The 27,546-nt window shown below is 44.1% G+C and overlaps 2 protein-coding genes across 2 annotated transcripts in view; one reads left to right on the top strand and one right to left on the bottom strand.

Moving 5' to 3' along the window:
* The window catches only part of LOC134062096 (cytidine monophosphate-N-acetylneuraminic acid hydroxylase-like), a 146,763-nt gene extending 129,053 nt beyond the window's left edge, over positions 1-17,710 (bottom strand). Inside the window, exons 1-2 of the mRNA XM_062517979.1 lie at positions 17,565-17,710; positions 12,719-12,808 (exon numbers count right to left, since the gene is read on the bottom strand). Of these exons, the coding sequence (XP_062373963.1) occupies positions 12,719-12,808; positions 17,565-17,610 (136 nt within the window). The 5' untranslated portion in view covers positions 17,611-17,710. The remainder of the gene's footprint in view (positions 1-12,718; positions 12,809-17,564) is intronic.
* Positions 17,711-24,154: 6,444 nt separating this feature from the next.
* LOC134061670 (uncharacterized) lies at positions 24,155-26,930 on the top strand. Its single transcript, XM_062517423.1, has 2 exons — positions 24,155-24,643; positions 24,732-26,930. The coding sequence occupies exons 1-2, from the start codon at positions 24,155-24,157 to the stop codon at positions 26,928-26,930; spliced, it is 2,688 nt and encodes an 895-aa protein (XP_062373407.1).
* Positions 26,931-27,546: the final 616 nt, after the last annotated feature.

Below are 27,546 nucleotides of genomic sequence, written 5' to 3'. Positions count from 1 at the left end.
AAGGTGTCAACCCGAGCAGTTAAGGTACAGATGGTACGGGTTGAGAATGCTCCTTTCATTCCCGCACATCGGGACTCCCGAAGCATCGGGAAAACTGCAACCGCAAGGGGGCAACATAGACCGCCCGAGTTTTCGAATGTTTACAGCCTACCTCACAGCTCTCTCACTCGACGTAGCCTATAACTCAGTCAGTCCAGCAGAGATGCCAGAGCAACGTTTTGGTCAACGGAGAGGGAGAGAAATGCTCCGCATATCCGTCTCATTTAATCATTAAAATGAAAGTGATTGGCGAAATTAATCAAACGACGTTTCAATAAACCATTGTTGAAATGAATGAAAATGGTTTTAGAAACCTATAGGCCTATCAGAAGGACTATTTCCTTCAATTCAACCTGAAATAGGCTACTCGAAAGGCAATCTTACACTGTAAAAAATAAATGTGATATGTCAGGATTTTACTGTGTTTTTTTACAGATTTTGTCTGGAATAAATTATTTTTGGAAATGCCATTTATTTTACAAAAATAGACTGTGATTTCACATGTCAAATTTGAAACAACAAGAAATCACTGTAACAGTGAAAAACACTATATTCATGTTCTTTTACAAAAACACCCATCAGAAATGCATATATTACTAATTGAAAAACGTTAAAAAAAATCTTTCGTAATTTCATATGGTTTGAAACATTGAAACTATGTTGAAGCCTAATGTTTAAGTGATATTGAAAGTGTCCCCTCTGTTTTACGTTGAATCAACATTAGATTTTCAACTATACTGACACATGTGATCTTGTGAAGTGCTGTCCCAATCTCAAATACCTATCTGAGCCCATAGACCTCTGAAGTTTGCCTTAATAGGATCCAATGCTGCCAAATTTGCCCATATTTGGAGTTCCGGGTGTTAATTGAAGCCAACTGCCTATGGCAAGTTGCATAGACCTCTGAAGTTCGCCTACAAAAAGGATCCAAAGCTGCCATCTTTGCCCATATAAGGAAATCCGGGAGTTAATTGAAGCTAACTGCCTATGGCAAGTTGCATGGTAAGTTAGCTCTGGGGTAGCAAAGATCAAAGTGTGCCGTCTTCACCTACCGAAGATCACAGCATCCACTAGACGGCAGTGGACAAAACTGTGTAGTGAAAAACGTCTGCATTTCCAATGTCATCATCCCCGCCAGAGTTCAACAGGTGCGATAATTGAAAATCCCCATGTTATTTTCCCATAGAAAAAATCTTATACCGGATCTCCTTATTTGGGCAAAGATGGTGGCTTTTTTGTAGGCGAACTTCAGAGGTCTATGAGGCCTCACACACTTAGCACCTGAGATCAATTAAGTCTTTAGTCCTTAGTCCTTAGGGCTCACATTGGCTGAATCCCAGTAGCCTACAGCAGTTAGGGATTATGGGTAAGTGTTAGTTTCTTGTTTATAATGTTTAATTTTTCCTCATTACTCTTTATTGTGGCTTTTTGGGATGTGCACTGTATGTCATAGAACAACTGATTGAACATTCCACAGAAAATGACTGTGTAAGGGATTTGTCAGCATAACCACTATAGAGAGGACCATGACTAAAATACATGGACATTTTGGAGTATATGTATGTTTCTTCTTGGGTGCAATGCGAAATTGAATACTTTTTCAATAGCATTCCTCTACCCCCTTGGCAGTGTCACAAAGTTGGGCACTCAATGCTTACTTGCATTATGTGTCTGCAGAGGCACTGCTGGAGAAACCCGGGCCCTACAATAATGTTAGTATTATTGCGGAAGGGTTTCTAACATATGGTGTTATTGGGGAGGGAGCTCTAAATATGCATTTGATGGGATTAAATGGAAATTAAAATTAAAATTAACAGTAAATTATTGCAATAGTAAACCCAATATCATGTTTTTCCACATTTTTGCGACATGTTTTGAAAGATGAATCACATTATTTTGTGTGTCATATACTGTTATATCACATAAAATATAAATTATAATACAACCAATATCCATGAAAACCAACTAATAACAGCACATTTCTGTAAATGTAAGCATTATTATCCGTAATACAACATTTATTAACCATATTTGTAGGTAATTTCATTGTTTTGAAATGTGAAAATGTTTCTAATTAAACATTAAAAACATGAAAATGAGGCAAAAATCCTTTTAAAATTACAACTACAAACTGTATGTTAATTATGGAAAATAACCGTATTTTTACGAGAAAGTAATTTTCTGTTACTTCACAGTATTTTTTTGGTACCGCACAGTATTTTTTTGGCGCCCCAGCTGCCGGAAATTTACTGTTTTTTTAAGAGGTTTTTTTTTACAGTGTAGCCTACTACACCACTTGCGAAATCGGACGTGGCACATAGCCTAATTATTAGGCTACTGGATAGCAAATCCATAGACTTTGTTCATCCTATATCCTTAACACTAGAAGCGCCAAGCACCGGTCATTTGACCGCTGACGCGTATTACTAGAAGCGCCGTGTAGGTTTGACCTAGATATACCTAGAACGGCCGGGCTGCGGTCATTTGACCGCAGTGATTACAAAAAAAATAAAATCTTTTCACTCGATTCAATTCCAGGACCCTACGTTCACGACTTTTCCTAAATATGCGTGTTTTGTCACCCAGAATTTTTACATGACCAAAAGCACACCGGTACAAGCTAGTTTAGAGCTATTTTGCGCTCACTTATGTGACAACACTATGTTGTCTCGCGTTCGGCCATGTTTGTCCAGGCTGCTATTCTCTTTTCTCACAGCAGATGTCGCAAGGGTTTCCTGTCAGTCGGGCATGAGAATAATATTTTACCATAAAACATATAGTTTATATATGTGCAATATGTATTATATATGTGATTTATTTTAATAACTATTTTCATTTACATGGCATAGTCTATGGAGGCGATTTACAGTGGTAAAATGCGAGTTTGTTTTGAAAACGTTGTTCTGCGACGTTGTTTTATTAGGCAGGCCTACGTGTGTAAAAATATTTTCAGCTGAAATTCGTCGAAGCCTATTTATGTACGTAGGGCGCGTATGCCTACGTACATTCATAGTTGTATCTTATCTTCTATTTGTAGGCTATCTTTTAGCCTAAAGCTCAGACTAATACGCATTTTCTTACATAGCCTATTTGCTGGACATAGAAATATATTTCCAAACATATACGGTGCAGTCATTCTGTGGCGCAACGCTAAGTCTCTCGCCCACTATGCAGGAGACCCGTGTTCGCAGCTTGGCACGAGCGATAAAATGTAGCTTATATAGACTGAATTTGCAGACTGTTTTTCAACGTCGACGAACAATTATTTTTTTGTTAATGGTTTTTCATAACAAACTATCTGAAATAAACGGATGAATCACAATACTAGCCAAATTGAGCCGCCATCTGACAAACTTTGACTAAGCCAGTTAGACTTTTTGCATCTAAAAATAATTATATCATAGAGACACACGAAAAATAAACGAGCCTACCGCTCTGGGCTAGGCTACATGAGATTTTCCCACTGGACACACCACATCAGTATTGTGCTCGTTGCTACGATATACGAACTCACAGTGAGTTGACATGGGGGAAAGAAGCAAGCAACGTAGCCTAATCTTGATCTCGCCTTACATACTTTCCTAATTCCTACGTAGGGCTAGTCAGACTTTTGTTAAATCTTCAGGGCCAGGTTGCACAAACACCAAAACCAAAGATTGATGATATGAACCAAATATTCTGGAAGCTTCGAAGCTTTAACCAGTGAGCTACAGGTCTCCTTTGCAATGTAGGTCAAATGTGTATCTCAATGCTGGATCTCGAATTCACGTAGGCCTAGACGTTAGCTTAAATTGTAGAAACATAATAGGCCCATAGCCTTTTTTCAGCAGACATCGCAAACATATCATACACATTCACAAACGGAGAATATCTTTCTGCTCTAAAAAAATGTTTTAGAAAGTAGCCACGGTAGCCTGTAAAATGCGGCCTGAAATCCTGGCTACTGTGTAATTGAAACCAGACTGTTCATTGTCGGCAGACTGTTCATTTTCGGCGGATAAACAGATAGGCTACCTATTAAATGAATAGAAGTGAATTTGGGGAGTGAATTGGAACTAGCCACCCATTCACTTTTAGAGCATTTTAGTTGAAAGTCAAGTTTGCTTAAGGTTTGTTCGAGAACTCTTCCAGAGTTTTTACCTCAAACAACACAAATCAACACAACTAAATGAACAGATAACTCGAACGTGCTGTATGTCATAATGAAACAACCACAGACTATCAACAACACGGTCTGACACGAATGATAGCCTACTAGTGCAAACTGAATTTATGACCAAACGATTTGATTCGTGCACGAAGCGCCATCTAGCGATCATTTTGTGTAAGTAACAGCCTCCCAGTCTAAGGACTCAGCGGTCTTTTGACCGCCTCGCCGCGCTTTAAGTAGTTCACAACAGCACGGCGCTTCTAGTAGGTCGTCAAAGCGGTCAAATGACCGGGGCGCGGCGCTTCTAGGTATAAGTGGGTCAGAACGGCGCGGCGCTTCTAGTGTTAAAATAAAAGTGATGACTGGCGAAATTAATCAAACGACGTTTCAATAAACCATTGTTGAAATGAATGAAAATGGTTTTAGAAACCTATAGGCCTATCAGAAGGAAATAGCCTTCAATTCAACCTGAAATAGGCTACTCGAAAGGCAACCTTAGATTAATTCATGAATTCATTAGGCTACGGTTACAAGACCGCATTTCCGTGAATAGGCTATTATTGTCAACGTCAAGGCGAAGACGAAAGAGATGGACAAGATGGACATTTTGGCAACATTTACATGCTAGGAATACTTAGAAATGTGTAGGCCTAAGCTATTTTAAAACGGAGGCTTGTTCATTTTAACCGGCGACGTTCAAGTAGGCTACGGCGACGTTCAAGTACATATCCCGAATAAACCCAGCAAACAATTAACGTTCTGCTAACTTTCACTAACGTTAGCTTTTGGTTCCCCTATGGTTCGTTTTTCAGCAACCTACTAATAACGTTTAGAGAACGTTATCTCCAGGTTGTCAAAACAAATAACGTTCCCCTAACGTTTTTACAACTAAAGAAAAAAACGTTATATTCTGGTTGAATCCCAGCAAGCAAATAACGTTAGCCGCTGGTTCTCCTGTGGTTAGTTTATCAGTAACCTTCTAATACCCTGGAGAGAACGTTAGCTCCAGGTTATCAAAGTTTCCCGAACGTTATTACAACTAAAGAAAAAAACGTTATATTCTGGTTGCATTTCTCTTTTCACACAACGTTGCTACTTAGTTGTTTTTAGGTATCTTATTTGTATAACCATATCGGTATTCTCTGGTTATGTGCGTGGGGTTGATTGATGAAAATCGCCCCAGAGTTTCTATGAGTTTCCAATTGAACACGGCCAGCAGCCACACTGCAAAGTCGGAATAATTTGTTGCAAAATCGACATATAGCCCTATTCTATTCTTCCCCCCTCTGTTGGATTGATATTCGGCCGACCAAAGCCAGCCCGTCAGCTAAAGGGACCAGCGCGAGAAGCTATGAAACTTTCATCTCCGTGAGTTCTGGGGTGTTGGTGTTTTAGCAGACTCAACCTCGCTAACTTTAAGACATTTGGATAACACAGAGATAAAGTTACTCACGTAGGCTGGCTGTATGGTATCGATCACATTCTTCACATCGTTCTCCATGCACTTGTTCCATTAAGTCCAACAGGCTTTTAAAAAACACTGTACAGGGTAAACCGGGTGGAAGAGCTAGCTAGCCATAGTCCCAGGCAGGCACACAACGATTTCATGCTAACTAATCTGACGAATAGTTTTGGATTAATCCATAATCGATTAGAGTGGCACCTGAAATGCATTCATGTTTTTAAAGCTTTATTTGTTATGAAAATATGATGATGAGGACTCCAATGAATTATTTCTCAAACGTTGAGACTGCATCTTAAACAGCACAATGTACCCGGGGGAGAATTGTTTTATATTAACACGTAGTCCAAGTTATAGCCTATGTTACTGTGCTGTTCACTCAGCCTATCCCACAATTCCCAGTCCCAATTTAAAACAAAATAAACCAAAATCCATCATAATTCTAAACCGAGGACTTTTAATGGCATACGATGCAATAAAAACAGCCAGTTTTGAATGTTGAAACAGTGTGTTAGGCTAGCGCCTGCTCTGCTTATGTTTTGATCTGACTAATCGTTTATTATAGGAAAAGACACCGTAGACAAGAAAGTATTAGACCTAACCGCATTTAAATACTTAGCTGACACACTGACATATTAACGGGTTGTATTCGTCGCAGTTCAGCAAGCAGCTAATGTGAAGGTTCGTATACTAGTCATTGCCTTCAGAGACGTTCGCTCTCCCAGGTTACAGATAGGCTGGCGTCGCAGACGGCGAGTGTGCAGCGAGCCATGCAAGGATGTCACGATAATTCTACATATTTTTTCCCCCTTTACACTTTGTTGCTGGGAGGTTAGGGGAACGTTAATGCAACCAAATATAGTAAAGTTCCCTAAAGGGTAGGAGAACGTTCTGCTAACCAAAATAAACAACCAGAAAAAAACGTAGTATTTTCGTCAAGAAAACTTTCCTGGGGAACCTTGTGGCAACTTTCGCAACTTTCAGGCAACGTTTTCCTAACCAGGAAAAAAACGTTCTAAAAACGTTCTCCTAACCAGAAATTGTTAGCTGGGAAGCCTTTCGAAATTCACATCCAGTTGTGGCGCATGTGGTTGAAGCATAGGTATCGTACGCCAGCGACCGGGGTTCGAAACCCAGTCGAAGAATCTCTCCGGAACCCGTCAAAACAAAATGAATCGATTTATTAAAAGAAATGAAAGATTTCCTGTTTTGAGATTCTTTTTATGTTTGCGATGTCTGCTGAAAAGAAAAGTTAATATGTTAATTCGTGGTTCAGCGCGCACTCACACACATTTTTACATTGACATAGTGTCGGGCTCAAGTGTCGTCCTCAGTGCCGCATAGGCTATAGGCTATAATGTAGTGAACTGGTTAGACGAGTGTGGGGGAGGGGGAATGATCGCACAAGACAATAATGCTCTTCATGAAATGGATCTCACAGGCGGCTGTCTGTTTTTAAATGTAGCCTAGGCTACTACACCACTTGCGAAATCGGACGTGGCACATAGCCTAATTATTAGGCTACTGGATAGCAAATCCATAGACTTTGTTCATCCTATATCCTTGGCGGAGATAATAAAGGCATATCAAATTAAAAGCACACTACGACAGGTAGGGTTGGGCATCGATAACCGGTTCCGTCTTGGAACCGGGTTTAACTTATCAATTCCATCGACATCGTACGTCTTTTTTGTTATCGATTCCCTTAACGATTCCCTCAGCCTGCATGACGTCGGACTTTTTCTGGTTTTCCTGAAATTTTGTGTTACTTTGCCATAACTGTATAGAAGTAACCCCCTTGGCCCGCTCTCTCTCCCTCTCCCTCTCTCGTGCGCGCTCAATGGACACACGCCCCTTGACATGCACAATCGTGAAAGCAATGACGCATAGAAGACAACTAGCGACATTAGCCTATAATTAATTTCGGTTAGCATCATAGCGAGGCTACTGCACAAATTTGATTCAAACTCTTGCATTTAAGTTGACTGATCATCTCAATGTTTTCCAACTCTAAGACTCAAAAGGGCCTGTCCCAAGGAGAAAAAGTATTAGCCTACCTTGCAACTTAAACACATGTGGGGAAACTGAACAGTCCAACCAGTAGACTAAGCTAGCCAACTATGCTACTTTGTTTACAATTTGAGGCTTCAAGCCGACAGCTGAATTAAAGAGGCAGAGTTGTAATATGAATAGTCATGAATGTCATGAATATCAGAAATGTCAGTAGTATAGATTAGAATATATAAAGAATTATATTATATTATATATATACTGTAGGCTATATATACATCTTTATAATTCTTTATAAAGAATATGTATATTCCTTATTGTGTTTAGACAAGCTTTTTCTACGCCTTATTGTTAAAAAATCATTCACATTATATGAAAGGAGAGCGATAAAAGGTGACCTTTTGGCGTAAAAGGCGATGCAATGAAAAATGTGGGTGCACCTACATTTTTGGGGAATCGATAAGAGAATTGATAAGGAATTGGATTGATAGGCAGAATCGATAATGCCATCGATATTGATAAAAACTTATCAATACCCATCCCTAACGACAGGTATACTTGTGTGATCACGCGACACAAGAGAGCATTTAGCGATGGGACAGTTGTGAATGAGTGCTTAACGGTCTAAATACCCCCGGGGGATTTGAAAAACTGTTCCAAACACACATCTCAATCTCTGATTTTATCATATTATAGAGACACCTTTAGAAGCCTTTAATCAACTCGTTTTCAAATATATAGCCTATGTTTTAAGAGAATATGGCAATGATAATGGCACTTTCTAAAAACAATAAATTCGTAGGATTTGTCCTCTCACCTGCAGCAGGCCCATTCAAAAGCCCATCCACCTAATTTGCATTTGAAAGAGCCAATCACTAAAGTGACACATTTAGTCTAGCCTACTTTATTAGTTTTTTTTGACCCCTCTAATAAATTGCCTATAGTCCTACTACGATAATGGAGGAAGGGCTGCCTAACTGTTCCCCCTAAGAGTTTTTTCATAAGATAAAATGTTTACTCTATTTAAGTTTAGGATTTGGTAGACAAGACAACCTCGGAAAAGTTCTTCAGATAAACAATGTTTTATTGAATTAAAGGAAAGAAAATGTATCGCCAGGGTTTCGGGGCTTGCGAAGGCATTCGTTGATCTTATCGATGCAGTCCTTGCGGCCACTTCTCCCCATCGTAGGAAACTTTCTGCTTAGTGTTGACAAAGGTCTTGACGTTGTGTGGCAGTGCTTGCTTGCCCTTCGATCCATCCCAGTTGGTGGTTTTGCACCAGGCTCTAGTGCTCCTTTGTGGTGATGGCTCTGAAGAGCAGGCATCCGTATCTACCAGTGATGCGCGGGCTGATCCAAATCGAGCGGGCGACCGCGGTCACCCGCGGTCACCCGCGGTTATGGGTCAAGAAAAAATATTTTTAATGATATGCGGGTCATGTTTGGTCGGGTCGGTAAAAAAAATAAATTGTCATTTATATCGTACATAATTGTCTTTAGAAGAAAAAGACATAAGTTGCAGCATTCCCACTGAAACGCGATTCTATCCCCCACATTTTGTCACGAACATGTAGAAATGCACTTGTTGTTTCTGCGTAGACAGACCCTCGGCTACACTTGACATGCAGTTGTGTTCTGTTCTCAGAGCATATGCTTTCTCTGTCTATGATCTGCAGCTTTTATCTCGAACTGCTGGCCTCTACAGAAAGTGGCAGAATCGTCTACTGAGCAGCGAAGTTGCCGATGCAATGCGTGTTTCTCAAGTCTGATAATTTCCAGCAAGATCGAATGGTATTATGGAAAGAAAAATAAACTAAAAGTTTCCCAAATCAGGAAATATTTCTTAATTTAATGTCATCAAGGCATATAGCCTACAATTGGTATGAGCATGCAATATGTGCGTCCTTGCGCAACTTATAGGCCTAGTGGCTCGTTGGAAAGCCCCACGTCTGCTCTTCCCCACGTCGTGCAATAAAGGTTTCATCTCGCTGCAATTTGTAATCGCGGAGCAATGGACTTTTGGTCCATTGATGAAGACGTTAATAAAGAGTTTCTTAATAATATTCTATGCCTGCATTTCATGCTTGGGAGAGCTTCAAGGCATTCATGTGAGGAACGGCTGAAACAGAATTTGTATAGGAAAATCCTAGGCTAATTATGTTCAATGTTGAGTCAAACAGCCACATTTTTGGATGAATGCTGACACGGAACAAAAAAAAGGTAGACTAAATGCATGTTTCCCAAATTCTGAGCAATTATAGGCTATATATAATTAGGCAATATAGGCTATATTATTGTTTTACATGCATATGAGATACCAATTTTGCATAGCTCAATGACGCTACGACTAAGTTAGACTAGGCTACTTTTTACAATAAGCGGGTCGGGAAGCGGGTCGGGTCCTGTATTTCAATATTTTTTTTTTGCGGTCCGAGTTGCGGTCGGGTTAGTTGTAAACGGCGGGGCGGGGCGGGGCGTTCAGACACGTACCCGCGCATCACTGGTATCTACCAACGTTGCCGCGACTCTGTTGGTGAATTCGAGCATGTTGTTCTAATCTGGGCAAACAGCAAGCAAAGTCACGTCATCGTGCTGAGAAGGAACTTGAATGCTGTTGTCGAATGTGGCAGAGAATACAGAAGAAGACTTTAACTATTACTTATATATTCTTATGACGAAACGCGAAGAAAAAATACGAGGACTGACCATCTCGCCTCTCCGCGTTTCCCCCATAGGCCTACCATGGCGACAAAGAAATAAATATGATTTGACATTTTAATGTTTGTAGCGCGCCAGTTTACCCAGTGTGTGTGTGCATTGAGTAGTTCCTTAAAATACGGAACAAAGAGCGTCCCGTAGGCTATCTGTTCAATACAGAAGAAGACTTTAACTATTACTTATATATTTCTTATAACGAAACGCGAAGAAAAAATACGAGGACTGACCATCTCGCCTCTCCGCGTTTCCCCCAATATCATGGCGACAAAGAGAAATACATATGATTTGACATTTTAATGTTTGTAGCGCGCCAGTTTACCCAGTGTGTGTGCATTGAGTAGTTCCTTAAAATACGGAACAAAGAGCGTCCCGTAGGCTATCTGTTTAATACAGAAGAAGACTTTAACTATTACTTATATATTTCTTATAACGAAACGCGAAGAAAAAATACGAGGACTGACCATCTCGCCTCTCCGCGTTTCCCCCATAGGCCTACCATGGCGACAAAGAAATAAATATGATTTGACATTTTAATGTTTGTAGCGCGCCAGTTTACCCAGTGTGTGTGTGCATTGAGTAGTTCCTTAAAATACGGAACAAAGAGCGTCCCGTAGGCTATCTGTTCAATACAGAAGAAGACTTTAACTATTACTTATATATTTCTTATAACGAAACGCGAAGAAAAAATACGAGGACTGACCATCTCGCCTCTCCGCGTTTCCCCCAATATCATGGCGACAAAGAGAAATACATATGATTTGACATTTTAATGTTTGTAGCGCGCCAGTTTACCCAGTGTGTGTGCATTGAGTAGTTCCTTAAAATACGGAACAAAGAGCGTCCCGTAGGCTATCTGTTTAATACAGAAGAAGACTTTAACTATTACTTATATATTTCTTATAACGAAACGCGAAGAAAAAATACGAGGACTGACCATCTCGCCTCTCCGCGTTTCCCCCAATATCATGGCGACAAAGAGAAATAAATATGATTTGACATTTTAATGTTTGTAGCGCGCCAGTTTACCCAGTGTGTGTGAATTGAGCAGTTCCTTAAAATACGGAACAAAGAGCGTCCCGTAGGCTATCTGTTTAATACAGAAGAAGACTTTAACTATTACTTATATATTTCTTATAACGAAACGCGAAGAACAAATACGAGGACTGACCATCTCGCCTCTCCGCGTTTCCCCCAATATCATGGCGACAAAGAGAAATAAATATGATTTGACATTTTAATGTTTGTAGCGCGCCAGTTTACCCAGTGTGTGTGCATTGAGTAGTTCCTTAAAATAGCCTACGGAACAAAGAGCGTCCCTTAGGCTATCTGTTTAATACGGAAGAAGACTTTAACTATTACTTATATATTTCTTATAACGCTGGCTGTAGGCGATTTCTATAACCATTTTCATTCATTTCAACAATGGTTCATTGAAGTGTCGTTTGAATAATTTCGCCAGTCATCACCTTCATTTTAATGATTCAGTGAGATTAAGGAGTCGACTATTGACGGATATGCGGTCTTCATCATTAAATGCAGTTGAAACTTTCTGCCACCTGGTGGTTGTTTGGGTACATTGCCTTAGCCTCGAAAAAAATCGGCTTGACGCACTGCGGGATCTCTTCGGGAGTCCCGCGGGAGAAGGTGCATTCTCAACCCGTACCCACTGTAGACAAGGAGGGTGAAGATAATTGGCATCATTTTGCACATTGTGCGTTAGTTTAAAAAAACAACAACATAAAAATCAAACGTCAGGGGGGATATGGATCAGATGAAAACGAGGGGATTAGTGACGCTGCTGTTTCTCTGGGGGCTGAGCAGCCCAGCGGAGAGTAGAGTGGACAGCTGTGGAGCTAAGGTAATTCTGGAGGTTGACACCAGCAAAGACATGATGTTTCAATTTGACCTTTGTGATGTGATAGACTGTAAATCTAACAAAGAGAAGGGGAAGAATAGCAACATCTATGCTTGTCCGTATGCGGGTACACCAGACAGTTTGGGGACAGGTTACCCCACACTCTATGGGCCCGGGTGCAGACATTGGGTAGATGTGTGGTGGTGGACTGGAGAGAAAAAGAGTTGGATAACGGCACCAGACGTGTCCTGGAACCGCAGAGGTTCAGGGACAAAGCCGGGGCTAGAGTAACTAGGCGTTTTGTTTAAAGATAAAATCAACATAGCACGGGGAAGCAGATCAACACCAGAGAAAAAGCAGCCTATCATTGTGAACATAAAAGCAGGTCTGGTAAGTCCATTTGATCTGAAGGGGTGGAATGAAGAGGAATGAAGAGAATTGTAAGGGGACAACAGAGAGTGAAACAAAGGATGTGTTTTACTTACAGATGGGAGCTGATGTGTCAGGTAAAGACCCCATGGGATTAATTAGGGTTAATTTGAACCGCAGGGACAAATCTGGCATTAATTCGGGCTCTAAAACAATTGAGGGAGTTGTAATCAGGGTGGATGCCAACAAAATCTCATAGATCTCAAGATAAAGAATGTTTGATCTGTGGAACAGCGAGGCCCACACTTGTAATGAGTCGTACTGTTCTAGAGGACAGAATAGCAGAGGGAGACGGGGGCGACGATTCACACTGCATTCCAGAGCTAATGTCAAATGAAAACCCTGTTGGCAACTGTAGCAGCTGGGAAAAATGGTTTCCCATGGCCCCAAGCAATGTGGACCCACCAATGTTCAAGGTTGGCGATGTGCACAGGGGCGGAGTGGGACACTAAAATCCACCGGGAATATTCTGACCACACCGGCCCCCTACCCGCCGCCAGCCCACTGCCGGCCCAACCCACCCATGCCTTGAGCACGACCACCTTCCGTATATTATAAACACAAACAAAATGTTGGCTAAATGTAATATAGTCAATCTATGAAGGTCCAGGTCCAGACTTTCATGTTTCAGTTTTACGGGCATTTGCATGCAAAACATGCAATACACCATTTTTACACTAAATTTCTTGGTTGGGAAATGTATGTCCACATATACTGTAACATATACTGTAATCAAAAGTCAAAAGCATTTTACATCTCTACCTTGCCATCTCCTTGGGCCTGCTCCTCTCACTGCTCCTGCACCTCCGCACCTTGCTCTTCTCCCTGGGCCCATTGTTCTTACTCTTCCTCATCCAGACATTAGGCTACAGTATTTGTCTTTTTATGTTTCTGTTTCCAAAAACATCACCTCCTCCTTTTACTGTGTAAGTATAATGTAAATGTAAAAAGTAACCCCTGCCACTGAGTCTAAGACAAACTGGAATCAGCTGTGGTTGGCCCAATTTACCCAACATCATCTATGTGCCAGTTATTCAATTGTTTGTTTATTATCAGCTGAGATATATTGTTTTTGAACTGATATCATTGCAGAAGGAGAGGTTACTGAGGGTTGGAATTGTTTTAACTATTGTGGGATGTCATGTGTTAACAGTAACATCTGTAAAATAATAGAAAAACGATCCATCATTTTGTTGTTTGTTAAGAAAATGTAAGCATTGTGGAAATGTGTTCACTGCCTGCATATTGTGCGAAAACGACATGAAATGTGTGAATGCCAACTCCTGTATGGTATCCAATTCAAGACTCATATTGCATCCAAATTTGTTTGTCAAATAAACACTTTTTGCCTTTACTGTGTTCATTGCAATGCAGTAAAACAAATATTATAGAGAATCATCATCTGTGCACGTCATGTGTGCTATCGCAAACAAGTCATGTCAGATCAGCTAGTGTCACAAATATGGAGAGATCAGCTAGTGTCACAAATATGGAGAGAAAGTCATTTTTTCATCACTAAATAAAAATTGCCATTTATTTCTGGAAGGCACACACCACATATTTCTGTAAATTGCTCAGCCCCAAAGTATACCTCCATCATGGTTCTTATATTGCCATTTTCAGGACAGTCAGGCCTACACAACCATGCAAGTCATGTTGAGCTGTCAGCTTGCTGTGGTGAGATAGCCTACACGTCAAAATGTAAGAATTTGTATAGTACGCTTTTCAAATTTGTATTATTTAAAAATCTAAATCAAATCAATGCAAGTATTTATACATGATATTGTGGCAGATCTGGACTGTGCTGAAAAAAGCAATATGTAGCATGTGTGAATGGCACTTACAATGACCAGAATAAATGCTTCTAACTAGAGGTAGTGAAAATGCCCTTAAAACAGCTTAGGGCTCATATTAAATGAGTGGCTGCTCTGCTCAGTTGCAGCAAATAAATAAGTAGCCTATAAGGGTAAGAGTAGCCTATGTGTATCAGATCAAGAGTGCTGGATAGGATAGAAAAAAGTGACCACACTCCTTGAGTTTGTTGCTTTTCTGGAGTCTTTCAAAGAGATGTTCCATGAGCTTTTCAGGCTTGCTGTAATGTGTGTGTGTGTGGGGGGGTGTCTATTGTTGTATGCAGTGTACCCTTTATGCATAGTAGCCTATAGATAAGAGTATAAGGGTAAGAGTATGTGTATCAGATCAAGAGAGTGCTGGATAGGATAGAAAAAAGTGACCACGCTCCTTGAGTTTGTTGCTTTTCTGGAGTCTTTCAAAGAGATGTTCCATGAGCTTTTCAGGCTTGGCAGTATTTCTGTAGTAGTGTGTGTGTGTGTGTGTGTGTGTGTGTGTGTGTGTGTGTGTGTGTGTGTGTGTGTGGTCTATGCATTGTTGTATGCAGTGTACCCTTTATGCATAGTATAAATAAGAGTATAAGGGTAAGAGTATGTGCGTGTGGTGTGTTGCATTCAATGAGTTCTATGCATTGTGTCCTTTACGCACAGTATAAATAAATGAGAAAACTTGAACTGAATAAATTATTTTCTGTGCTTGGATGTACCCTGTACTCGGCCCCTGAATGTAACATCTGGCCCCTTAATGGCCCCTGTTACAGAAAAATCCTAGAACCGCCACTGGTGAATGGTATGGCCGCAATGTGTTTAGAGTTTTGAAAACGTGACAACTGTTTGGACAAACGCTATGTCAGTCACTGAAAAAAACTGTAAGCCATTTATTCGTTTGAAATGTAGGCTACATGAGTTAACTAGCTTGTGATATTTTCCGTCTAGCCTAACGTAGTTGAGCTTTGCGTCAATGATTTTCATTCTGTCAAATTTACCTGCACTCGTAATGGCCGTGGACTAGACTACGGGTAGCCTAAATCTGTTTTGAGCATTTAGATGCATGCTCCTCCAGCAGTCGCTTCTTCTTAATTCTGCCTTTTTCAGCCCCCTCTTTCTCTTTCCTCTTCTTGCCTTCCATATTAATCAAGCAAACACCTAATCCGTTCACTATCAAAACGCTACTTTCACGAATAGTGTAGGCTAAGGGGCCATGCCATTAGAGGAGGGGCCGCTCATCTATCCCCCTACATTTCTGTAATAGACTGACCTAGCAAACGTATTTGCCATTCCCAGGAGGCTGTTCTATTTTGAATGTATTTGTGACCAAAAGAGTTAAATAACACTTTTTAATAATATGAAGAATTAAATGAAGACACCCAAGGCTACACACAAATGCACTGATCGGAGAGAACTGAGATGAATAGGCCTGTAATTAATATGTAAGGTAACCATGACTAAGGTATATATCGCAACTGAATGGTTTAAATAGTGGTTGGTTTCCATCAAGAAGCAATTAACGATGAGCGATTTCAGATGACGGAAACACTTGAGAAAATATCTTATGATAACAAATGTTCCAGCGGCCGCTCAGTCACGTCTTGGGCCAGTGTAAATGCAACATCAGGCCGGCCGGCCTGGCGGGAAATGTCCCGAATCTCCCGATTACCACTCCGCCCCTAATCAGACCAACCGAAGACAGCGCTAGGCAGGCCGTCTGGAGAGCACCAGAAGCAGTAGCAGCAGAAGCACCGAGCAGTCTGAAGCAGTGAGCGACCCTGCAGATCAGCAATAGAGATCGCTAAGACATGTGACCAACGTCATCAAAACACAAAGAATTATGGGTGCGTTTGGCTCGCTTGATGCCAGCCCATGTAAACTAGTGTTCTGGGTCTATGCTCTGGCATGATAATAATGAAAACTAAGCGGGGAAAAATTGTGCAAAAAACAGAACATAATCTTGCGCTTCCTTACTGCTGCTATCCATGCCATTTCTCGCCTTTTTGTCACGTCTGAAACATGGCGTGTACTATTATTTGTCCACGCTGGAAAACGATAAAAGATAAGCTTCATGTTACTCTATTGAATTTTATAACACAGCAGGTAAACGGCATTTCGACAACTGCACTTCGTTGTTCCCGCACGTCAGTAAAAAACTTAAGTTTTGGGCCACCTATTCCCAAAATGCGTTGCGTTTTACGTCACGTTCTCAATCTCTATTCGGTGGACCCCCGACATCGTTAGGTAAAAGTTACTTAGTTACTTTTTTGTTTAGGGAGGCAGCTAAGGTGGCTAAATTATAGTAATACCGATTGTCTAGGGGTTTTTTTCATACTCCATGACCTTGAGAAATGGAGATCTTCATGAAAAATTACACTAAAGTTCTCCTTTTTAAAATTAGAATGGTCAGGCACATGAGGGTTAATACTAAATTGTATGTATGCTTTCCACTGTATATTTTATTTTACCTGAATATTTCAATGTCCAAATTAAATGTCAAAATGAATGTCAGACAAAATGTAAAGTTTGCCTTTTCGTATATAAATAGGCTAATAGACTATCTAAGGTCCCTTGCTAAAGCACAAAATGGTAGGCCTATAGTCCACCTGCACAACGATTCATAAAGTAGGCTATCTGTTGTTTATTTAGTTGAGCATCGCTAGTGGACCGCTTCATGCCCTATTGAAGGACATGCTGATTATTGTCACCTTAGAAGTTCCAACAATTCACTTTTTTCCTCTTTTCTTTTTTTGCTCAAGTAACTGATTGGATTTGTGATGTAACAAAGTACAATACTTCACTCAAAATGTAATCAAGTAAAATTAAATTAAATTAAATTAAAATACCGATTTTTAAATCTACTCAAAAAACCCAAAATACACACAAAAAACTACTCAATACAGTAAATGTAAATGTATTTCGTTACTTTCCACCTCTGGCTATAGGCTATGTAAATGGTTCATCCATCTAGTGTCAATCAACAAGAATGATGGGGAAACAAACATGGTTTTGATGGAACTTTGAATTGTGGAAAGTTTTTTAAAGAGTGGAAGACATGACTTACCAGTACGGAGGCACAGTAGAACAACTGATGAAGAGGATATCTTCATTACATTAATACAAGTGCAGACTACTGTTCCATTGGAAACTGACTGTCTGACTGATAGTGATATGTCTATAGACCTGAGACATCGTGATAGTGTTAGAGTGATAGTGTGGTGGAGACAGTGTGGTGGAGTGTGTTCGTGCGTGCATGCAAGTGTATGTGGGTGCGTGCATGTGTGTGTGTGTGTGTGGGAACGGATGCTGCTGCATTGTGAGACGGTTTCACTTTCCTCCATAACCAACTGTTCAGTGCGAATGTTCAGTTTTTAATGTCCTCAACAGTGCTTCAGGAAGAATTAAGGCCCTTCAAATTGTATCAGTCATATTTTGTTATGTTGCAAAAGAAAATATCGCAAACATTTTAGAAGTTAAATGTAACACGGGATATACATGAATAGTTATATTTATTTATTATTTACAAACAAAAACACTAATGTTTATAAACTTCGGTGTTTCGCTCAGACGTCGTCATGTGCAAAATACACACAAAAAACTACTCAATACAGTAAATGTAAATGTAAATGTATTTAGTTACTTTCAACCTCTGGCTATAGGCTATGTAAATCGTTCATCCATCTTTAGGTGCGTTAGCGTATATCGCTAATTAGCATGCTAGTCATTGCAAATTAATTGCCACTGATGTGTAATGACTGGGCGATTTCTGGAAATGCTTTAAAACCCTGACCAGCCAACGCGGTTCACTTGTTAAGACCCCGGGGATGGTGTTGTGGAGGAGAGGAGTCGAAATTTGAAGTATAAACATGCTTTAGATGTGTAAACAGACCTATCGTGATTTTTGCAAGCTAAATACAAAGAGGTGAATGGAAGCATTTTACCGTTCACTGACATCATAGTTAAATAGAACTTTTGGGCGTTGAAGGCAGCATGAAGGATACATCTATGCTGCCTTCAAAACTGGGCAAAACGAAGGTATCTTAGAAGGCAGCGTTTTTGTTTCGGACGTGACATGATGCCTCTCTCCCCTGTAAGGTATCTTAGAAGGCAGCGTTTTGGCCCGTTAATATCAAACCAACTTGCTAACATGTTAGCTAGCTGAAGTTGCTGCTATGTATAGCACGGGTCTCCTAAACGTTAGGACTAACGTTATGTTCAGTTATCGTTTGCAATCATTGCTCTCGTAGATGCATTGATTTGAGAGTAAAGTTAAATTATGTTATGACTGTACTGCTACCGGACGAACTGATACCCAGCTGCTGACATCACGTGAAAAGGGCCTATTGGCCAAATGGATCATTTTCCTCTCAAAAGCACATTCCATGTTGTTACACCACATTTTGTTACATACACTAACTCGTCATTTCTCTGCACACACTAACTTTACCAAAACACTGGAAACCTGACTCAAAATGAAGTTATTTTGTCAAAGAATGAAGCTTGTTTTCACTTCACAAGATACATGCAGTCAGAGTAAACTACAGTGGGCGTTGGTTGACATTGGCCGCTTTCACGTGAGATTCTCATGAGAATCACACGTGAATCACGTGTATTTTATTTATTTTTCCCAAGTGAAGCTGCAATGTCCCAAACAACCACCAGGTGGCACTTGTGAGCAGGGTTAGGAATGTCGGCATTTACCACTAGCCAAACAGTCCCAAATTGAATTCAATCCCGAAGCAAGCTGAACATCTTTTCTGCTTTTAATAGCCTAGTCTCACGACAAAACTTGTTATTGTTTATGAAGGTGTCTTCTGTTAGCCTATTGTATGAAGAGGCATCTGGCTGTTTCGTTTAGGTTGGTTTTGCTGTCACTAACGGTTTCATGAGGTCACGAGGCCAGTTTCCACTAAAAACATAAGCCTATGTCCTTGTGTTCTCGTTTTTGGGTCAATTCATACATTTTATTTCAAATGTGCGGATAGGGTGATGGTAGGCCTACGCTTGTTTTTATGCTGGCAACAAAACAAAATCGTTCACGAATGTTATTCTTGATTCTAAATGCAGGAAACAATTAATGTCCCATTTTCCGACGCACCACAAACCTCTTGCCTATGTAGGCTATACATTGGGCTATATGTTTATTTGAAATGTATAGCTGGCTGTTGTCAAATAGCCTAAAATAGGCCTACAGGAGAAACTATATATGGTTTATGCTCTCTGCTGTTTCATTCTGAACCGAAAGCGAAGGAGGGAGAATGAATTATGAACGTTTCAGTTTTGCGTAAATAATTCCTGAACGGTTTTGATCAGGCGGGAAACAATTAGGCATCACACCCATCTTGTCTATTTAAATATTCTATTATTTGGGCCTATTATAAAAGGTAGGACTTTTTCGTTAGAAAACCATTTCATTTGAATTATGGACTGCCTTTGAATGACGTTTGATCGGACTTTCAGTTCTCAGAAGAAAGTTTCAAGACGCTAAGAAACACATGTTTGCCCCGTCGCATTAACGGTGACTTAATTTATTTAAAAATGATATGACCTCATGAATCCTATGGTTGTTTGTGTGTTCTACTTGTCTTTTTTGATCTATAGCCTAATGATTATAGGGGATGCATCTCAGTTGTTAGATTTGCACATAATAATGTCACCCGCGGTTATGGGTCAAGAAAACACATTCCCACTGAAACGCGATTCTATTCCCCATATTTTGTCACGAACATGTGCACTTGTTGTTTCTGCGTAGACAGACCCTCGGCTACACTTGACATGCAGTTGTGTTCTGTTCTCAGAGCATATGCTTTCTTTGTCTATGATCTGCAACTTTTTTCTCGAACTGCTGGCCCCTTCGATTCGGCTACTGAGTGAAGTTGCTGATGCGATGCGTGCTTCTCAAGTCTGATCATTTGTAGCAAGATCGAATGGTAAAACCATGGACTGAAAGACAAATAAACTAAAAGTGTCCCCAATCAGGAAATACTTCTTAATTCAATGTCATCAAGGCATATAGCCTGCAATTGGTATGAGCATGCAATGTGTGTCCTTGCGCAACTTATAAAGTGGCTCCTTGGAAAGCCCCACGTCTGCTCTTTCGTGCAATAAAGGTTTCGCAGAGCAAGCAATGACGCACTCAATCGGGCTCTATGGGTTTTGGATCTGTTTCGACCTCACTCTGACCGCCACTACGGTCTAAAAAGGAATGATCACCTTCGTTCTGCCTATCACCGAGACCATATGTCAAAATAGTCATGTCCATGACCTCCGGAAGCAGAACGACTTGCGTTAATAAATAGCAGAGAATGCTCCCGGGTCAGTCTCTTTCTCCTTCTCGCCTCAGAGACCTTGTGAGTATTGAAGAGACTTCGAGACTTCTGTAAGGTAAGGCATCACTTACGTAATTCGCTACCTGCGTGGTACGGGTGCATATTATTTGTATGGAAGCATATGAGTTCCAAAATTCAAATGAGAATGCATTCTGCAATATGCAATTCTAAAAGACATTACATTATGCAATTGCTAATTCATTATGCAATTTAATATTACAATTTGCAATACTTTCTTTCAAAATGCATTTTAATATACAAAGTGGCAATGCAATCATCAAATCAATTTGATGTATTTTGGTTAAACATTTTAAAAGACATGGATTGAATTGCATTCCATTTTGCCATGGTACTTTAGTCTCAAAATTCAAATGGCAATTCATTTTGCATTTCAATTTTCCATATTCAGTTTCATCATTTAATTGTCAATTACTTTTGCAATTTAATGTTCAAAATTCAATGTAGAATTTAATTATTTTTAATTTTTTTTTAATTTGTAATTGTTTTTTGAAAAAGTTTTTTAAAAAAATATTGAAAACATTTTGAATATTTTTTGGCCAAAAGTTTTGCCCGGTTTGCAGAAATAGCGCCCCCGTTATTGCATAGCACTTTGTCACGCTCTTTGTGTCTCAAAATTCAAATGGCAATGGCAAACGCGATTCCAAAACACATTGCAATCTGTCAGTCTCCCATCACCCATGGCGGGAACTACGTCACGTCCGTGTTTATCTCTCATTGGTTAGTCTTCTCTTTAAGGCGGGTCTTGGGCAGGGCGGGTGACGGTCTCCAGGTAGAGAGGAGAACGCAAAAGAGAAATTGGCGCTGACAGTAGCCTACTGTTGGAGGTGATGGACAAAAACAGTCACTCAGCTACTGAGGGAGGCAGGCGTGTGTGTTTGTGCGTGCGGAGACCTTGATCCGACCGTACGCCACCCCCTCCAGGAGCGTGTATCAGGGTGAAGCGTGAAAAAAAGCACACAGGTAGCCAGGGGAGCTGAGGGAGCTGAGGGAGCTGGCAGCCCAGGGCCTTGGAGCTCATATCTGGGTGGAGCGTTTGCTCCTCTCAGCCGGAGGACTGCTCCAGATTAACGACCATAGACAGTAAGATAGGCTACTGACAGGGCTAACACAGGGCTACTAACAGGGCAGGGCTGTTAATGACAGGGCTACATCGTTTCATTCACACTCACAGGCACTCCTGGTCTGACCACGACCGTCCAGCTGCAGCCTGCACTGTCAGACCGGTCAGACCCCCTGCACAAAGCCTTCGAGGCTTTGCCCCTGCACGGTCAGATCCGGAAACGAAGCGTATAGTCACGTCCTGAGATATCGATGGCTTTGCCCCAAACGAGGAACGTGCATCGTTCTTTTCACAAATACACCATATTGTTAAGCAAATAAAGTTGTTTACTTAAGATTACTCGGCGTTTTATCAACGTTTGGTCCGCGAAAATATTCTCGCTGCACCGGTAGGGACTCGGTTGCGAGACTCGGTGAGACGTGATCCCATCCCACTGGATTGTTGTTTGTACTAACATCCAAAACTATAACTAAAAAACGTCGACATTGACGAATGTAATACATTTGTGCTACGTTATAAAAATAAAACGTAGACACTGATTAAAAGATGCACTTGCTAATTTGTGCTTCATTCTGTGCCCGCTGCACTGTCAGGACCGGAAAGCAAGCAGCACTTGCTGAGATATCGATGGCTTTGCCCCAAACGAGGAAGTAGTTTTTCAATGATCGCTGATAAGAATGTAGCACAAGCAAGTGCATCTTTTAATCAGTGTCTACGTTTTATTTACGGTCGGATCAAGGTCTCCGCACGCACAAACACACACGCCTGCACAAACACACACGGTTAGTAATACTGTTGCTGTAATATTTTCTGTTGCTCTAGCCTGCTTGTGCAGTGAGGAGTTTATTATTTATTGTAGCACGGTAAGTAATCACGTTGCTGTAATTTTCTGTTCCTCTAGCCTGCTTGTGCAGTGAGGAGTTTATTATTTATTGTGGCACGGTAAGTAATCACCTTGCTGTGATATTTCTGTTACTGTAGCCTGCTTGTGCAGTGGTTTATTGTTTGAGTGTACCTGGATTTATTTCTGGGGTGTTCTCTGTTGTTGTATAGCCTGTTTTTTGGCTTTATTTGTGCTGTTATTGTGTGCTTCTTGTTTGATCGCTGCAGTGCTCCTCTGTGTCGCCTCCCCTGCCACGCCCTATACCCCTGTTCGCAGCTGGTGGGGCTAGTGTGCGCCTGCTAGGTGCATTCGTGCGCTGGTGTGGGCCACCTCTCTGGTTCTGTGGCACCCTAGACCGCTGTTCGCAGCTGGTGGGGCTAGTGTGCGCCTGCTAGGTGCATTCGTGCGCTGGTGCGGGCCACCTCTCTGGTTCTGTGGCACCCTAGACCGCTGTTCGCAGCTGGTGGGGCTAGTGTGCGCCTGCTAGGTGCATTCGTGCGCTGGTGCGGGCCACCGGAATACCCTGGTGGACTGATCGAGGAGGGCTCCAGTCGTCGACACCGCCTGGGCTTCTTGGGCCTGCGATGGCGTCACACTGCTGCAGGATCTGCAGCGCCTCCATGAGTGCCAGCGATGGGCACAGGGAGTGCCCCATGTGTCTTGGGGCTGCACACGTCCTGGAGGACGTCGACCACCCCTGCAGCGCCGCCTGCGACCTCTCCAGGGGTGAGAGACAACGCCGGGCCGCCCTGATATGCGGCCACGTGCATGGGGGCCGACAAGAGAGGCGACGTTCCCCTGTCCAGCCACTCCCTTTCAGCGGGCATGGCCGTAAGCACACTCACAAGCGGGACCGACGGCGTGGGTCCCCCCACAGGCTGTCCCAGGGAGCTGCACCCACTCCAGCTAAGCGTCCGGCTGAGCGACCGGCTGAGCGTCCGGCTGAGCGTCCTGCTGAGCGTCTGGCGACAGCTGCAGCGACCGAGGGTGGTAGCGCGGAGTCGCTCCAGATCCTCTCTGCTCTCCAGGCTCTGGCACAGAAGATGGACCGGCTGGTAGATCGCCGGGCCTCTTCTCAAGACACCCTGCCCCCTGGCCAGGAGGGCACCCTCTCATCCAGGCCTGAGAGCCATGGTGAGGAGGAGGAACGGGACGATGCGGATGTGCTATCCCTCTATGCTCCCCGAACAGAGTCAGACCACTCAGGTGACGACCTCATGGGTGATCTGCAGACGGGCTCTGCAGTGCTGGGTGACAGCTCCGTGGGTGCGGGAGAGGTCCCCGTCAGCTCCCTGATGGCGCGGGTGCTGAGCGCTGCCAACATCCTGGGCCTTGAGGCGCCCACACCTGCTCCGGGTCCCATGGGAGGTATCTGGGAGGGCATCCCTTGTGCTACCCCACCGCCCCCCGTGCCGGTGCCGCCTGACTACACGGCGATGCTGTGGTCATCATGGGGTAAGTTGACGCTGCGCCCGCAGTTCAATGCAGGCTGCCGCCAGCTAGCAACAGCCACGTACCCCGTGGAGACTGGACTCGGGGACATGCCACCGGTCGAGCCGTCAATGGCCGCGTTGACATCTCTGGGCCTCACTGGGGTGTCGCCCAATCCACGCTGCCCCCGTAAAGAGGGCGCGATGACGGACCGCCTGGCCACTCGTACGTTTAATGCAGCAGCACGAGCGGCCCGGATGGGTAACGCTCTGGCCATTACGCTGGCGTCGCTTCGCAAGACGCTGAGTCGAGACGACCAGGACGCCAGGGCCCTGCTGGATGCAGCTCTGTCATCCCACGCCCAGCTGACCCGTGATGTGGGAGACGCCATGGGTTCCGCGGTGTTGTGCCGCAGGCAGGTTTGGCTGGCACAGACCTCCCTGCCAGAGCCCATCAAGCAGGAGCTGCTGAACCTCCCAGTTACCCCTGGGCATGTTTTCCACCCAGGATCCCAGGAGGTGCTCGACCGCGCTGAACGTGCTGCAGCGTCGAGGGAAGCTGTCCAGCGTGTGTGCCGTAAGCCTGCCTCAACGGTCAGCAGGGCGCCCGTGGGCGGATATAGGCCGCGGCTGCCGGCCCGGCCTCCGCCGAGGGGGAACATCCCACAGTCCTCTGGTGACCGACGATTTCGTCCACCCGACCGGAGATCGGCCCCATATCCCCGTTCCAGGGGTAGAGGGGGTCCACAGCGAGGCACAGGTAGGGGTGCGGGCCGCGGTGGTGGTCCCGCATAGCATCCCAGGGGCGCCCGTCGATTGTCCTTCCCAGTTGTCACGGACCTCCTGGGAGGGGATTGTCCCAGACCCTTGGGTCGTAGCCACGGTGGCTCGTGGCTACCGATTGCAATTTCGACGACGGCCCCCTATGTTTTCAGGGGTCAAGGTAACGTCTGTACAAGACCCGGTTTTAATGTCCGCACTTGCCACAGAGGTTCAAGAGCTACTTCTGAAAGGGGCCATCTCAGAAGTACCGCCCAGCGCACAGCTCGCTGGGTTCTACAGCAAGTATTTTATCGTCCCAAAGAAGGATGGCGGTCTTCGGCCCGTTCTCGACCTCAGGCCCTTGAATCAGTATCTCAAGGTGCTGCCCTTCAAGATGGTCCACACAAGGGTGGTGATGCAGTCCATCCGGCAGGGGGAGTGGTTCACATCCTTGGACTTAAAGGACGCCTACTTCCACGTTCCGATTTGCCCGGAACACAGGCCCTTTCTGCGCTTTGCCTTCCAGGGCAGGGCATTCCAGTTCCAGGTCCTACATTTCGGCCTTTCACTCTCCCCACAAGTTTTTACTCGCGTGGTGTCAGCCGCGCTCTCCCCCCTTCAGGCTCGCGGTCTCAAAATACTGCCGTATTTGGACGACTGGCTCGTCTGCGCCCCCTCCCGAGAACAGGTAGTGCGCGACACGGAGACTGTTCTGGCCCACATTCAATTCCTGGGCTTCAAGGTCAACCACAAAAAGAGCAACCTGCAACCCCGCCAACAGGCAGAGTTCCTCGGTGTCCTCCTCGACTCGGTCGGCATGACGGCGTCTCTCACGCCACGGAGAGCGGACAGCCTGCTCGGCATGCTGGGTCATTTCCGCTTGGGTGGTCTCTCGACTGCTCACAGAGTCCAGAAGCTGCTGGGTTTGATGTCAGCAGCTGCAGCGGTAGTTCCTCTTGGCCTGCTGAGGGCACGCCCCCTGCAGTGCTGGTTCAACGCCTTCGGTCTTCACCCGAAGAGCGTCAGGCAGGTGAGACTGCGTGTGTCCCGGGCTTGCATCAGAGCCCTGCGCCCTTGGAGGGACCGGGAGTTCTTACTCCGAGGTGTCCCACTGGGGGGCCTTCCACACAGGAGACAGGTCCTTTCGACGGACGCGTCCCTGACAGGCTGGGGAGCTGTCTGGGAAGGACGGACGGCGAGGGGCACGTGGCAGCCCCCATGGACGTTGGAGCACATCAACGTCCTCGAACTGAAGGCCATCCATCTTGCCTTGCAGAGATTCCTGCCAGTGTTACAACACCAACACGTTCTCGTGAGGACGGACAGTACTGTGGCGGTGTACTACGTCAATCACCAAGGGGGAACGAGGTCCCAGCGGTGCCTCAAGGTGGCGGAGGCCTTACTGACTTGGGCATGGCCGCGGCTGTCTTCACTGAGGGCGGTGCACATCCCGAGTGTGGAGAACAGAGCAGCCGACATTCTCTCCAGGACGGGGCCACTGCCGGGAGAATGGAGATTGAGCGCGGAGGTCGTAAGCCAGATCTGGATGCGGTACGGGATCGCACAAGTGGATCTCTTTGCATCGGCGGAGACTACACACTGCCCGGAGTGGTACTCCCTCACAGGGCAGGGGGGCAGTTTGGGCCTGGATGCTCTGTCACAAGAATGGCCGACAGGCTTGTTGTATGCTTTTCCTCCACTCCCGCTCATAGCGCAGGTTCTCCGGAGGATCCAGGAGGGCCATCACTCTGTCCTGCTGGTGGCTCCACGGTGGCCAGCGAGGCCTTGGTTCCCGGACCTGCTCCAGCTGTTGCAGGGTCATCCATGGCAGTTGCCATGCAGAGCGGATCTTTTGTCACAGGCAGACGGGCGGATCTGGCATCCGAACCCAGGGACCCTCTGTCTGTGGGTCTGGCCCCTGCAGGGCCCGTCGTTGAGCAGGTAGATGTGTCTGTTCAGGACACGCTAAATAACGCCAGGGCTCCATCCACTAGAGCTTGCTACGCACTCAGGTGGGGAATCTTTTCAGATTGGTGTGTTGGCATGGGCCTCGAGCCAGCGACTTGCCCCGTGCCACAGGTTTTACGTTTCTTGCAGTCCGAATTGGATCAAGGCAAGGTGGCCAGTACCGTGAAGGTATATGCTTCAGCGATTTCGGCCTTTCACCAGGGTGTGGACAATGGTCCCCTTGGTAGGCATCCCTTGGTTTGCCAGTTCTTGAAGGGAGCCCGCCGGTTGCGTCCAGGTCGCACTTTGCGGGCACCGGGCTGGGATCTGCCCACGGTTTTAACGTCACTTACTGTAGGCCCGTATGAGCCTATTTTAGACGCAGATTTGCGTTCCTTGTCGCTTAAGACTGCATTTCTTTTAGCCCTCTGTTCGGCGAAACGTGTCGGTGAGCTGTGTGCTCTCTCCGTTAGTGACGACTGCCTTAGGTGGCAGGCAGGAGGTGCTAGCGTGTCACTTTGGCCGAATCCAGCTTTCTTGCCAAAGGTTCTTAATCCGCAGTCCATTAACCAGGTTCTGGAGGTGACTCAATTCCAGCCTTCTTCCACCTCACA

The sequence above is a fragment of the Sardina pilchardus genome, chromosome 17 (assembly GCF_963854185.1).
Source record: "Sardina pilchardus chromosome 17, fSarPil1.1, whole genome shotgun sequence".
NCBI classification, from domain to species: domain Eukaryota; kingdom Metazoa; phylum Chordata; class Actinopteri; order Clupeiformes; family Clupeidae; genus Sardina; species Sardina pilchardus.
Note: the sequence above shows the minus strand (reverse complement) of the source record. Positions and strands in the feature narration are given on the sequence as shown.